This window comes from Castanea sativa, chromosome 1 (genome assembly GCF_040712315.1).
Source record: "Castanea sativa cultivar Marrone di Chiusa Pesio chromosome 1, ASM4071231v1".
Taxonomy (NCBI): domain Eukaryota; kingdom Viridiplantae; phylum Streptophyta; class Magnoliopsida; order Fagales; family Fagaceae; genus Castanea; species Castanea sativa.
This window is the reverse complement of record NC_134013.1, coordinates 58,131,697-58,146,546: the sequence shown is the minus strand read 5'-3', so window position 1 is coordinate 58,146,546 and position 14,850 is coordinate 58,131,697. Positions and strand designations below refer to the sequence as shown.

General features: G+C 37.4%; 1 protein-coding gene across 1 annotated transcript in view; it reads right to left on the bottom strand.

Moving 5' to 3' along the window:
• The window catches only part of LOC142622079 (calcium-transporting ATPase 10, plasma membrane-type), a 102,491-nt gene that overhangs the window by 15,593 nt on the left and 72,048 nt on the right, over positions 1-14,850 (bottom strand). Inside the window, exons 9-18 of the mRNA XM_075795508.1 lie at positions 13,587-13,703; positions 13,455-13,494; positions 9,816-9,943; positions 9,553-9,684; positions 9,370-9,459; positions 6,620-6,689; positions 5,529-5,599; positions 5,342-5,425; positions 5,176-5,253; positions 5,020-5,091 (exon numbers count right to left, since the gene is read on the bottom strand). Of these exons, the coding sequence (XP_075651623.1) occupies positions 5,020-5,091; positions 5,176-5,253; positions 5,342-5,425; positions 5,529-5,599; positions 6,620-6,689; positions 9,370-9,459; positions 9,553-9,684; positions 9,816-9,943; positions 13,455-13,494; positions 13,587-13,703 (882 nt within the window). The remainder of the gene's footprint in view (positions 1-5,019; positions 5,092-5,175; positions 5,254-5,341; positions 5,426-5,528; positions 5,600-6,619; positions 6,690-9,369; positions 9,460-9,552; positions 9,685-9,815; positions 9,944-13,454; positions 13,495-13,586; positions 13,704-14,850) is intronic.

The following is a 14,850-nucleotide window of genomic DNA, read 5'->3' as shown; positions in this document are numbered from 1 at the left end:
CTCTAATTCTTAAAAGGCCTGGCTAACTCAAATCAGCCATTCCAAAGCACAATTCACACACTTAATCACCATTAACAGTTTAAGGGAGAAGATCCAGCCCACTGCGTGTACAAGGAAAATCAGTTCTTTGCATATGATAAAACCCATATGCATCAGCAAGTGTCAATGGCTTCGTTCCACAAGGGGAAGCTCTGGTGTGGTTTCAAAATGCTGAAGACGTGGTTGTTTGCTGGTTTGGGACTTCTGCATATGATGACCCCATGGCAATTTCAACCAAATTAAAGCAGGCTTCCAATGTGCTCAGTTACAAGAGTCAATTTGAGGCATTATCTAACAGAGTTAAAGGGCTTTCAGAGCCTCATATGCTCAGTTGCTTCTTGAGTCGACTCAAAGATGAGATTAGACTGTCAGTAAGAATGCTAGCTTATAAGACCTTAAATTCAGCATTTGGATTGGCAAGGATTCAAGAAGAATATCTGAATAGCAGCCGGAAAAGCCTGAAATCAGTCCAAGATAATGGGACGCCATAAATTCTTGAAGTTCCTAGATTCGGAAAAAAAAAAAAAAGCGTAGAGAAAAAATTACGGGTTCCAGTGCAGAAGCTCACTAGTGCTCAAATGGAGGAATGAAGGAAAAAGGGTCTTTGTTATAACTGTGCTCAATTGTGGAAACAGATCACAAGCCTGGAGTACAATTGGTAGAATTGACTGACGATGATGAAATTACGATGGATCAGGTTCAAGAAGTCCAAGCAAAGGATGCAGAGATCACTTTGTGTGCTCTAGTGGGAAATCCCTCTCCAAGCACCATGAGGGTTAAGAGCAGATTTCAAGATCAAGAATTTGTGGCATTGATTGACTGGGTAGTATACACAATTTGTGGATGCTATTCTGATTTAAACAAGTTAGCAGTGGACACTTCTCATATCCTGGAAGTGAAGGTAGCAAATGGAGAAGTTATTATAACAAAAGGGGTTTGTTGTGGCCTATTTCTTTTGATGCAGGATCAGAAACTGTGTTAATTTGAATGTGATATCCCTGGGGGTTGCGAATGCAAAGTCAGAGATTTTTTGTTGATTTGAATGTGATGTCCCTGTGGAGTTGTCAAGTAATCTTGGGGGCTCAATGGCTGAGTACCTTGGGAACTATAGGTTAGGATTTCAAGTTGCTATCATGGAGTTTCAGTACCTGGGAAAGCAGGTGGTACTTCAAGGGCATACAGCTTACTGAATCTGTCCTTCAAGGAGACATGTTCTTTACTAAAAGACCAAAGAAAGGGTTAATTTTGCAGATTGCTACAGCAAGTCCTGGTTGTATGAAGCAGGAATCACTACCTGCAATCTTGGCTGATCTCCCTGCCGATTATGCAGAGGTCTTTTCCACACCAGTGGGCCTTCCTCCAGTTAGAGGCCATGAAAACCAAATCATTCTCAAGGAAGGGACTCCTCCAGTTTCTGCAAGACCCTACAGGTATCCTTATTTTCAAAAGTCTGAAATAGAAAAAATTGAGAAAGAATTACCTGAGGTGGGGTCTATTAGACCAAGCCAAAGCCCTTTCTTCTCACCTGTTTACTTGTTAGAAAGGCTGATGGTAGTTGTAGGATTGATTATATGGCTTTGAATAATGCTACTGTTGAAGATAAGTTCCCAATTACTGTTGTAGATGAACTCTTTAGATGAGTTGGATGGGGCTGAAATTTTGTCTAAACTTGATCTCAGATCTGGTCACAAACAGATTCATATGAGGGAGGAAGATATTCCAGAAACTGCATTTAGAACTCATGGAGGTCACTATGAATTTCCAATTATGCCTTTTGGCTTAACTAATGCTCCTTCTACTTATGAACACTGTTTAAACCCTGTTTAAGAAGATTTCCTTGTCTCTTTGATGATATTCTGGTCTTTAGTAAGACTTTGGATTTCTAGTTAAGCTTCGCCAATACAGAAGGATGCCGCCGAAAAGAATGGAAGCATGGTTGGTGATAAGCTGGTACTGGTTTCATTCTTTCTATTCAAAAAATCTCTCTTCCCGGAACTGGTAAATAAAATATACTTATTAGACTTGCTAAGAATGAATACCGGATAGAACAAGACGGCGGACATTAACAGCTGTAAAAAACGGACATCCGCTCCTTCTACTTATGAACACAGTGTTTAAACCCTGTTTAAGAAGATTTGTTTTAGTCTTCTTTGATGATATTCTGGAATTTAGTAAGGCTTTGGATGAGCATATAGTTGACTTGAAAGCTATCTTAGAGTTGTTACTGAACAATCACAGCATATCTTCTGTGGCCATGGTGTTAAAGCTGATCCCAAAAAGACAGCTGCAACGCAGCAATGGCCAGTGCCCAGCTCAATTAAAGCATTAAGGGGTTTCTTCGGCCTGACTGGCTATTACAGAAAATTTATTAGGCACTATGGGGAAATTGCTAAACCACTGACTGGTCTACTTAAAAAAGAATCATTTCTGCGCGATAGGAAGGCTCAAGTGGCTTTTGAGAAACTGAAACAGGAAGTGGATAGTCCACCAATGTTGGCCCTTCCAGATTTTCCCAAGCCATTCCTTATTGAGTGTGATGCATTGAGCTTTCGGATTGAAGCTGTTTCAGTGCAAGACCATAGGCCAATTACTTTTCATATTCAAGCTCTTAAAGGAAAGAGCCCGCATTTGTTCACCTATGAAAATAAATTGTTGGCCTTAGCTACCGCAGTGCAGAAATGGAGGCCTAACTTGTTTGGCAGGCCTTTCCTTGTGAAGACTGATCCAAAAATTTTGAAATTTCTGTTGGAGAAACGAGTTGGTAATCTGGCCCAGTAGATATGGATCACTAAACTCATGTGCTATGGCTTTTCAGTGGAATACAAGAAGGGAAGTGACAAAAGGGTGGTTGATGCTCTCTCATGAGTGGTGGAAGTAGACTTACAAAACAGCCAACCGGACTTTCAGCAAGATTGTACTCTATTTTTGCTCTGTGTCGCAAATCCAACTTGGCTTGATACTCAAAAGGACAGTTACCAGCCGGATGTCAATTTACAGAAGTTGATACATTCCATTGAGTCAGGAGACCCCCATCCAAATGGTTTTTCCTTGAATAATGGCCTGCTATTATACAAAAAAAGAATTTACCTTCCCCCAAATTCTTCTCTCAAGCCTTTGGTTCTCAAACACATCCATAATAGTCCTGTAGCATAAATCTCTTCATCTGCTAAATAGTTTTATTAGCAAGGCATGAAAGCAGACATCATGTGATGAATTGTTGGCACCAGTCCTCCATTTTAAGGAATGTAGTATCTGTCAAAGGATTAAGTCTGACACTACTGCCCCTGCAGGTTTATTACAACCATTGTCAATTCCAATAAAACCATGGACTGATGTTAGCCATGATTTCAATGAAGGCTTACAGTAATTCTGGTGGTAGTGGACCACCAAACCAAATATGTGCACTTCATGCCTTTATCCTCACCCTTATACAGCTGCAAAGGTAGCCTCTGGGTATATGCAGCATGTCTTCAAGTTACATGGCTTGCTTGCGACCCTGGTCAGTGATAGGGATGCCACTTTTACTTCCCATTCCTGGTCTGAGCAGTTCAAATTACAGTGTGTGGATTTGGCTTTGTCAGCAGCTTAACACCCTTAGTCTGATGGACAAACTGAGGTGGTGAATAGAAGTCTTGAGCAATACTTAAGAGCTTTTGTGGGTGATAGACCTCAAAGATGGGTTGAATGGTTACCTCTGGCTGAATATTGGTTAATTACCAACTTTCACACGTCTCTTTATATGGGTTCCCTCCCCCCAAGCTGCAGAATTATATCCCTGGTCAACTCGAATTGAAGCAGCAGATTACTCTTAAGCATAATTTACTGCTGGCTCAAGAGAGGATGAAATTCCAGGCCAACAAATACAGGTCTGAAAGGCATTTTCAAGTGGGAGACTGGGTTTATTTAAAGTTACAACCTTACAAACAGAAATCCTTGGCTGGTCAGGGTAAGTGGAAGCTTGCACCAAGGTTCTTTGGCCCATTTCAGATCCTACAGAAGATTGGGGAAGTGGTTTATAAGTTAAAACTACCACCTGGTACTGGCATACACCCTGTATATTCCATGTTCTCAGTTTGAAAATTAAACTATGACAGGATGTCACACCAGCCACAACTTTTCCCCTTAATTCAGAAGGTCAATTGGCACCTGAGCCTGTTGCTGTTCTCCAATAGGGTGAAGCAGTTAAGATCTAGGTCAATCACTGAGGTGTTGGTTCAATGGAAAGACACCTCTCCAGAGAATGCCACCTGGGAGTCTCTCCACAAGCTGCAACTTCAATTCCCTCACCTTGTGGGCAAGGTGCTTTAAAGGGGAAAGGAATGTTAAGAGACTCATCATTACAAACTGTTTCAGTAGTATGCTGTTGTCATAACTAATATGCTGTTGACATTACTGATATAAAGATACTGCTGTAGCACTAGATATAAGGGGTAGTAATAAGCTGATGCTCATATCAATTAGACACATGCTTCACAACTAATGGCATATGATTAGTGGTAGTTAGATATTCTGTTAAGTCAGTTAGGAAGTAGTTAGAGCTGTTAGTTACAGTTGTATGAGCTTGTAGCAGTTACTTAAAAGCAGAAACGACAGATTGTAACGCATCAATTAAATAACCCACAAGTTCTTCTCTTTCTTGTTCTCTATTCTCTCTTATTCCTTTCTCTAATTCTTAGGAGGCCTGGCTACCTTGAATCAGCTATTGCAAAGCACAATTCACACACTTAAATCACTATCAGCAGTAAGAACCACAGGGGTTCTAATCAAAAGATCCTCAGTTTTCCAGAAAAGATAGTTAATCTGGGGAGAGAATCATTCCTACATGTTAAACTATCATTATATATATATAAACACTCAACGTATGTGAGAATGACATATATATGGTTTATGAAATATACTCATCAAAATATAGTTTATGAAGAAATACACTACACACAATAAGTGAAGAAATGAAAAGAGCTAAAAACAATATCATTTTACCAGCATGGTGCCACTACCATCAGCAACTTTGCAGCCAGACATCAGAAATGGATCTCTGGAATCCTTGTGTACCTGTGGGGGGGGGGGGGGGGGGTTACATTAAAAAAAGGAAAATATGATTATTAATAAAAGTGCAAGATAGGTAGAAATGCTCACAATCTTGCTTTCACCAGTCATACTTGATTCATCAATTGCAAGAGAGTGACCAGAGATCAATACTCCATCGGCAGGAACCTATGAAGAGATTTAGAATGTCAAGTCAACAATATATTTAAAGCACAACTGTAGTGTACAACAATAAGAGCAAGACTGAAACACGTACCTGATCACCGATGTTGAGAGGCAAAACATCTCCAACTACTATGTCATATATAGAGATTTCAACTCTTCTGCCACCTCGAATGACCTATGCATGTGTCTTCAGGTGCAAATCCAAAAAGAAAAGAACAAAAGAGGGGGGAGAAAAGGGGGGGGGGGGGGGGGCACCACAAAAAGTCATAGAAACAAACCTCCAGATGGATATTTCGCTTCTCTTCATTTAAACTTTGGAACTGAAGAGATTGTTTGTAATCACTTATAGCTGTAGAGGAAAGTATTTGAAAAAAAATGGCAAAATGATAATAATAATAATAACAATAATAATAACAATAATAATAACAACAACAATAACAATAACAATAACAATAACAATAACAAGACTAATAATAATAATAATAATAATACTAATAATAAGTGCAACTGTCTTTCCATAGAGGCAATCAACATGACAATTTGTAAGCCCCTCCAAGATGCATTGGATATAGAAATTGCATATGATAAACAGATCAAGAATTAAAGAATTAACAGAAAGCATAACTTCGGATAGAATAGATTGGAGAAAAAGTATAGATGTGGCCGACCCTAAGTAATCTATTGACGATCCATAGCTGAACCCAAAAAATTTGGAACTAAGGCTTTGCTATTGTAGTTGTTGTAGAGAATTGTGGACACAACATCACATAGAGTAAAACAGAATAAAACTAAAAAAAGTGAACAATAATAGATAACAAGAATTCAGAATAAAACTTGAGCTTCAGCAATAATAAAAGGAACAGGTGTACAGTTGTGGGAATTTATAGCTTGAAAGAAAAAAAATCCCTTAATTGTTTGGAAGATGAGCGGGTAAATTAACATATGCACATGTCAACAAGTATAATATAATGTTCAATGATATGAAGGAATTAAATTTTCACTTGATTGGTTGGTTTTCAAACATTAAACATTTACGAGTTTTTTTGGCCCATATATATCTAGAAATAAAACAAAATAAAATAAAATAAAAAGGAAACAAAAAAAGCTCAACGAATGGTGTCGTAGTCCATGAACACAATGATAATTACAGTGCTTCCAAAACATTTTGTTTTAAAAACACTTAAATGTTTCCCAACATCTTGCAAAAAGAAGCAAGAATATTTAAAAATCATAAGAAAAACTAAAATAAATAAAACCAACTAGAGCTTAATAAAATGAACATTTAACAGAGGTATTAATCCAACATATTAAACTTATCCTCTAATGTAATAGAAAATAAATATTTTTAATGAAGCATTCCATTCAATACCTGTAACAACAATCACAAGAATAACAGCAAAGGCAATGCTGCCTCCATCATACCATCCTTCCTTAATCCCCTTCAGAAAAAAAAATAAAAAAAAATAATAAGGCACAGTTTCTTGAGATAAATAAAGATAAATGTCACAGTTGCTAAATAAGAGGAAACTAGCATACTACTTATCAAAAATAAAAGAGGAAACTAGCATACTAAAACAAGGCAAAAAGGAAAGTAAAACAAACTGAGAGAGAGAAAGTGTACCTCTCTAACAAATAATGATCAAAAGCATAACAGAAATAACAGTCTAGATGCTCTTAAAGCGAAGCTTGATCTATTTGTAAAGTCTTATTACAAAATGCAAAGGGGCACAAATCATGTGTGCACCAGGAGTTAGGAGTCCCCCAAACCCACACAAAAAATGGAAATCACACCAACCAGCTTAAAGTATAAGGAAATGACAGTCATTCCCAAAGTTAAGCAAAAATGACAATCACCTCTCTAAGGTTTGTGATAAATATAAAAGTATAATGGAATCCCTATTTTGTCATTGAGTTTATCCTAATTTTGTGGACTATCTTGCCCTTGACTAAGGGATAATGTTCCTATTTGTTCTTGGCTTGTCAATGAAGTCTTTATTTTGCCCTAATCTAATCACCCAATTTACCAAAAATTATGAATGCTTAAATTGGGTAACTCAAAGATAAAATAAGAATTTCATTGTATTTTTTTATGTTTTTTTTTTATAAGTAATATAACTTCATTAAAATAAATAAATAGAAGGAACCAAAGCACATGCAACACTGATTTACCAAAGGAATACCTTTTTTGATAAGGTTATCCCCTGCAGGATCTTATCAAAGGCTGCTTTCCAAACAACAAAAGCATCTCTTTTGTGACTTAGCATGCCATATATGCTTCTATGGAAATCTTACGTCATTAAACCACGAACAACTTCATAATATGATTTCACATCAAACTTTTCATTGCCATTCAAAAGATCATGAACACCACCACATGGAATATTGGAATATAGGATGTCAAGGAAAGACTGAACTGACTAAAACATTTCACCCAACAGCTGGTTCCAAACATGAACAAACTAATAAATCTTTGTCAACTATGATGGAGGACAACTAAGGATACAACTCTTTCAGTATGATCACCACACCAAGTATCATACCAGAATCTTACCCTATATCCATCTCCAACCACATGAACAAATAGGTCGCAAATCCATCCCATCATACTCGTACTCTTCCAAAATCCCCAACACTGAGTAGTTCTAACCTTCTCCATGGTTCAATGGCACCATGCATCCCCATATTTCCCTTCTAAAGAAATGATTTTCCTCCTCTCTAACACCACATTTCCACAGGAAAACTTGATTAAAGTTCCTCACTCCAACCATAATTGCCCTCCTAGCGTGATTGTTTTTCCTTCAAGTATCCTATCATTAAGATTTCAAGTGTATGGTCACTCTTGGAGAATTTCATTATGCATTTGATTAAATTTTATTTTGGACATTTCCTTTGTTAGAATTTATTTGGGATTTTTGTCTATGTTTAATCTTGTGGGGTTTAGACCATTTAGTATCCGTTTGAATACTGAGTTTTGCGTCCAGCGTCTGCATTTTCTTTTTTCTTTTTTTTAAGTGCGTTTCTAGCTTTTCTAGTGGGTCCCGTGCACTGTTCACGGGACCCACAAACCTCTTTTTTCAACAAAACATTCATTAAAAATGGGTCCCACAGCACTATTCACACATTTAAAAATTATTTTACGACAGTGTATTCAATTTTCAGCAAAATAAGCGGTATCCAAACACACTCTTAGTTATTTTGGAGATAGATGGATTACCGCATGATTTGATTTCATGACTAAATAAATTTGTTTGGGAGATCTTAAATTGTGGTTTAAATATAGAAATTTTTGGAATTTAAAATTTCATAACATTACATTTAGAGTGGGTTGATACAAGGGGAGAGGGGCAAACACATAGTTAGTGGACTGTAGGTCTCACTTATGTGATTGAAAACGTTGGATTTGAAAATATTGTTCTAGTGGTCAAGTAATATCAGAACTATTGATATGCATTTCCTTGTAGATTTTATTCTCTGTTAGAATGCAATTCTTTAGGAGCACTTTGTGTACAGTGTACACACCCTGTTTAAATGATGTCACTCCTCCATATCAATAAAAATATATTATCTATAATAAATAAATAAAATCTCCAAGTTAAAAATAATAATTTACAGATTGCAAAAGAACAAGGGGACCACAGGCAACATTCACGACACATTTTAATGTGAGCTATGACATGTATTTGCATAGCATAGATATGTCTCAACAGCCAACTCTAGGTTTTATCAACACACTTGGTATCTTAATAAGAATAGAAGGATGTGGCTCACATAATTCTAAAAGGAAACAAGAAGACAAAGATAATCGTCTTGCAGAGGAACAATGCACCACAACTCTATTAGAAGAATACCAGGGCAGCCTGCATCCACAAGTTGTGAATGCTGACACCAATATGACCATCATCTAAGTGAACAAGCATCTAAAAATGTAAACAAATCCGTACAAGAAGGACAAAACCAAACAGCCAGCCATTCATGTAGTGTTCGAAGCAAAATAGACTTGAGATCCAAGAGAAGAGTTCAAATAAACGCTCAAGAAATTGATCAGTCTGAGACTGATCAAATTTTTATCCAATATAGCTAGGGAAAGTTATCTAATTAATTATGAAACTGAAAACTCACCTCAGACTTTATACCAAGTGCCAAAGAGGCCACAGCAGCTACTATCAATATGATTAATGTGAGGTCTTGCCAAGCATCCCAAAGAAACATCTAAGAGACAGCAAAATAAATAAGCACAATCATCTTGTATTCTCTTCTTCAACAAAGGTAAAGTTTAAGAGATCAAATTGATGATGAATTTACCCAAAAACTCCTCCCTTTTTTCTTAGGATATGTATTTGATCCAAATGCGCTCTTCCTCTTCAGCAAATCAGCATCATCACCTTTGATACCCTTCTCTAAATTTGTTTTTAACAATTCTGATAGTCCTTTGACCTGATGTAAAGGTAGGGAAGCAAATAATATATAAAACTAAACTTAACTATATAAAACTAAACTTAACTAAGTACTAACAATACAATAATCAGATAAAATAAAATAAAAAGATAATTCAGTTGCAAACTTGCCCCTCCACACTGCTGCAGAGCTGAAACATCATGATCCCGTGACATTACAGCAAGCTGTTCTTGTCCAATTGCAAAATGACCACCAGAAGGTGAAGGTGAAGGTGGAGTTGGAGATGCTTCTAATGTTCCTGACACATGAAGACAACAAATAAATAATCTTGCGTACAAGTAGGATACAACAAGAATGCAACTAAAATATCAGCCAAGAGCCTTGTAGCTCAATTGGCATCTCTTGGTGTTTCCTACAGAGACATCCAGGGTTCAAATCCTCCCAACCCCAATTATCGAATTATAAAAAATAATAATAATAATAATAATGCAACTACAAATCCATGTGGAACTGAAAGTAACTGTAGAAAACAGGCAATTTAGATAAAGATAATATAGCACCGTGGCATAAGGAGATGCATCAAAAGTTCAAAAAATAAGTCCAACATAAATGATAGTTAAATATAAACTTGAATCCTGCCACATCTTAAGATCTGGCTACAAATAAATGACCTCACACCAGCATAGGCAACAAGAAGGTAGGGCTAAATTGCCCTTCAAGAAGACTAACAAAATTGACGCAGTTATATAAAATATTCATAAAATATGGGTAACCCGATTGATATTATGTCTAGTACAAGAAGAAACCAAAAAACAAGGTTGATGTCCTGAAGAAAGAAACGGTCTCCAACAATAAACCTATAGACGGTCTCCAAACCCACCAACAATAAACAGTCTCCAAATCCTCCACAACAGGCCTCCACTCCTCAGTCTCCTTGTACAAATTTTTATAAAATTGTACAACTTGATAAGTTACCTCAGAGGCCTCCTCAAAAACCACCCCATCCACCTCCAAGGTCCTTAGATGATTAGACCTTCTATGGGAGTTAGCCATTTTGTGAAAAAACTTGGTGTTATTATCCCCTTCCTTGATACATAACATCCTAGATTTTTGCCTCCAGGAAATTTCTTCTAAGGAAAGAAGATGCTCCACCTGGGACCTCAAACCAGCCCTATGAACTTTCTCCCCATCGGAGAGACCAAAAACCCCCTCCTTAGCGTCTAATGTTATCAACTCCTCCAGTAATTGCTTCTTTTGACACGCTACATTACCAAACTCTCGGCGATTCCATTGCACAATATCCTCTTTCAGAGCCTTTAATTTTTTCGCAAGCACAAAACTAGGTGCACCTACAAAGGAATGTCGATTCCACCAGGTTTGAACTCTATCCACAAATCCCTCCAACTTCAACCACATATTTTCAAATCTGAATGGACTTTTCCCCCTTGCCATTCCCCCTGCCTCCAAGAGAATTGGACTGTGGTCTGAGATAGTACGGGGTAAAATCCTTTGAGTAACATTTGGGAAATGATCCTCCCAATCAGGAGTGACCAAAGCTCTGTCAATCCTAGACATCATTGGTTGATCAGAACCACTGAACCAAGTAAAGCTACCTCCTTCCAAAGGCAAATCAACCAAGTTAAGATCCTCAACAAATTCAGTAAATTTTTCCATAGCCATCGACAAACGGGTCTCGCCCCTACGCTCGCTAGGAAAGCGAACTATATTAAAGTCCCCAAAGCAGCACCACTGAATCCTCCAACACTACTGAACTCCCACTAACTCATCCCACATGAGACCCCTCTCAACATTCTCGTTTGGGCCATAAACGCCTGAGCAAGCCCAAATAAACCCATCCCCCACCCCTTTCCACTTTACCGACACTAAGAATATACCAACCATAATCTCCACCTTATCCAAAACCCTTTTGTCCCACATAAGCAAAATACCACCAGCAGTCCGATCAGCCTCCAAGACAGCCCAGTCCACATATGGACAGCCCCACAAACTACAAACCAGCTGTCTATTCATGCTAGCAATTTTTGTCTCTTGTAAACAAACAACATCACACTTCCACTCCCGCAACAAGTTCTTCACCACAAGACGTTTCCGAGGATCATTTAAACCTCTAACATTCTACGAAATCATTTTTATCTTCATAAACACTAAAATATCCCCAACTACAAACACCATCACAAGACCACCCTCTATCTTCTGTCATAATTCACCGAAGAAATCAAGTTTTGCAGCTCTCTGCATCCCTTATTTTTGGACTTAGCCACCTTTTTGCTGCCCATTACTTTCCTGTGTAACACATTGGCTGCCTCCATCTCTGATTCAAGCCTCTGTAAGAGAGCAATGCACAATTTCTCTGGGTTGCTCTGTGTTTTTCAGGCATAGAGTAACCTTTCGTATATATATCATTCTTACTTATCAAAAAAAAATTAAACCTATAGAAGGCCCTCAACGACACAGACTGGGGGGAAAAAAAACAAATTAGCATGAACTTTTCAAATTTTTTTTGTAAGGTTTGGCCCAGATGAGAGGGGAAAGGAATTTGAACTAGTAACCACTACTTCATAGGTCAAGGTCTTCATAATTCTATTTGTGGTAGCCTCACTATTTATTTCCCTTGGAAGACCATTTGGTGTGTTAAGGCCCCAAGCAAGGTGTCTTTCTTTCAGTGGAAAGCAGCGTGGGATCCGATTCTCACAACTAATAATCTTGTTCAGGGGGGTTTTTCCCTAGTCAATCATTGTTGTATGTGTTGTTATTGTGGGGAGTAGGTGGATTATCTCTTGCTTCATTGTGAGGTTGCTCATCCATTGTAGAGTGTAGTGTTTTGGATATTTGGGATTCAATGGGTGATACTGGAGAGGGTCGTCTATCTTCTGTTTAGTTGGCAAACTAGATTGGGGAAGCATTTCTTGGATGTTTGGAATTTAGTGCTAGCGTGTGTAATGTGGTTAGTGGGGATGGAACAAAACAGCTACAATTTTTGAGGATGATAAGAGACCTTTTGAGCATTTGAAGTCCTTGCTAATCCAGACCCTGTTTGATTGGTCTCGGATTTGGGGTTTACACTGCATTTCCAGCATTCTATTACTTTCTCTTTTGATTTGATTTTAATTGTTTTAGATACTTTGTGTTCACCATCATGAACATAGAGCCCTCGTTTCTATTTCATTAAATTCTTATTACTTATCAAAAAAATAAATGCTCTCCAGCTGATTATGCTAACAAAAATTGTGAGACAATTTAGAAAGAAAGGATTTTTGAAGCCAAATCCAAGCAATTAAAGCAAACTATGTCCACTGGATTCCATTTTTTAGTCTCAATTATTCCATTAGATTGACTGCCTAACACATAAGCCAGACTGAACTTGTCACTCTTCATGACCCTGTTGCCACAATTTGTGCTAAAGAAGAAAAAAATAATTGTTTAAAAATTTAGAGTAAAAAATACTAATTACAAAACCAGCAAGAACAAGAAACAGATAATTCTTCTGAGCAACAAGTTATGGATCAGTGATTTATTAAGAAATAAAAAACAGCTGACAGAAACCAAGACGGCATAATTAGTATTAGAAATAAAACTATAAAATCTTTCCTAAAAGCAAACCTCAAAAACAAACAATAAAAAGGGAAAACCAAAAGATTAATGCAGATAAGAGAAATTGTGGTAACAAAAGGTAAGGAATAACTAGAGGGAAGGGACATACACTATAAAGCCAAAAAAAGTAGCATTCAGATTTGATAATATGATAACTGCTATAAATAAAGAACAAGAAAGGACATTAGTAGATGTACCATTTGTTCGTTCCCCAGCCGCCTTGAAACGATGTGCAGCCTAATACAGCCAATTTCATAAATTCAAAGATACATTACAGCTGTAAACACTAAACATCGTACAAGAAGATCAGGTTTGAGGAAATATATTACTCGTATGGCTTCAACATTTGCTCTAACTTTCCTCAGCAGTTGCTGCTTCTCTTCTTCCCTTTTCAGGTCCAAGGTGTACCGAAATCGACGAGAAGCATTTAGCACAAGTGCCGCTTGCTACAGATGAAAAAAAAAAAAGTTGGGTGTGTAGCCCAAATGTTAAGGAGCATTGTCTTCTAATCAAGACACAGTAAATTCAGCAACCAACAGAAAATTCACTTAACACCCACTAAATATAAAGAAAGATAAAATGCAGAGTCAAACTTGTCATTACTGCCCAAATACAGTAAGATTACGTAAAGAAATTTATGAAAAAGATAAGCTGCTACTTGGAAATGAGAATACTCAGTATGATGCAATATATAATTACAACCATAATTTTTTATGCTAATTTAAGTATTTCTCAAAGCCATTTGTTTGCTTCTTTCCATAAATGAAATCTTGTTTGCTACTAATACTGATTAATGTTTCCTAGAGAAGCATGATATAACAAAAAGTTTGTTAAAAACATTACTATAAACACAAACACACTTTTTTTGTTCAAAACTTTCCCAGTGAATCAACAAACACTTATTTGCTAGTACATTAAGTTGAGCAGCCCAAATATTAAGGAGCATTGTCTTCTAATCAAGACACAGTAAATTGAGCAACAACAGAAAATTCACTTAACACCCACTAAATATAAATAAAGATAAGATGCAGAGTCAAACTTGCCATTACTGCTAGAATACAGCAAGATTACATAAAGAAATTTATGCAAAAGATAAGCTGCTACTTGGAAATGAAAATACTCAGCATGATGCACTATATAATTACAACCTTAATTTTAGATGCTAATTTGATTATTACTCAAACGTATTTGTTTGCCTCTTGCCATAAATGAAATCTTGTTTGCTGCGTATATAAGCATCTAAAATTAACTTCACTCAGATTAGAGCCCAATATATCTACACAAACCCATATTTCTATGGGGCTGTGGGTGCATATTATCACCCACCTGCACCAGCTCATGGCAGATATCCACCTCCATCTGCACCGGCTTATGCAAGTGTGTACCCACCTGCACCTCTTTATGGTGGTGGATACCCACCTGCTCATGCTTATGGTGGGTACCCACCTGCCCTGGCCTATGGCAGATATCCACCTCCACCTGCACCTCTTTATGTCGGTGGATATCCACCTGCTCATGGTTATGGTGGGTACCCACCTGCGCCGGCTTATGGCGGGTATCAGAATCATCCTATCATTCATAGAATTGTGGCGG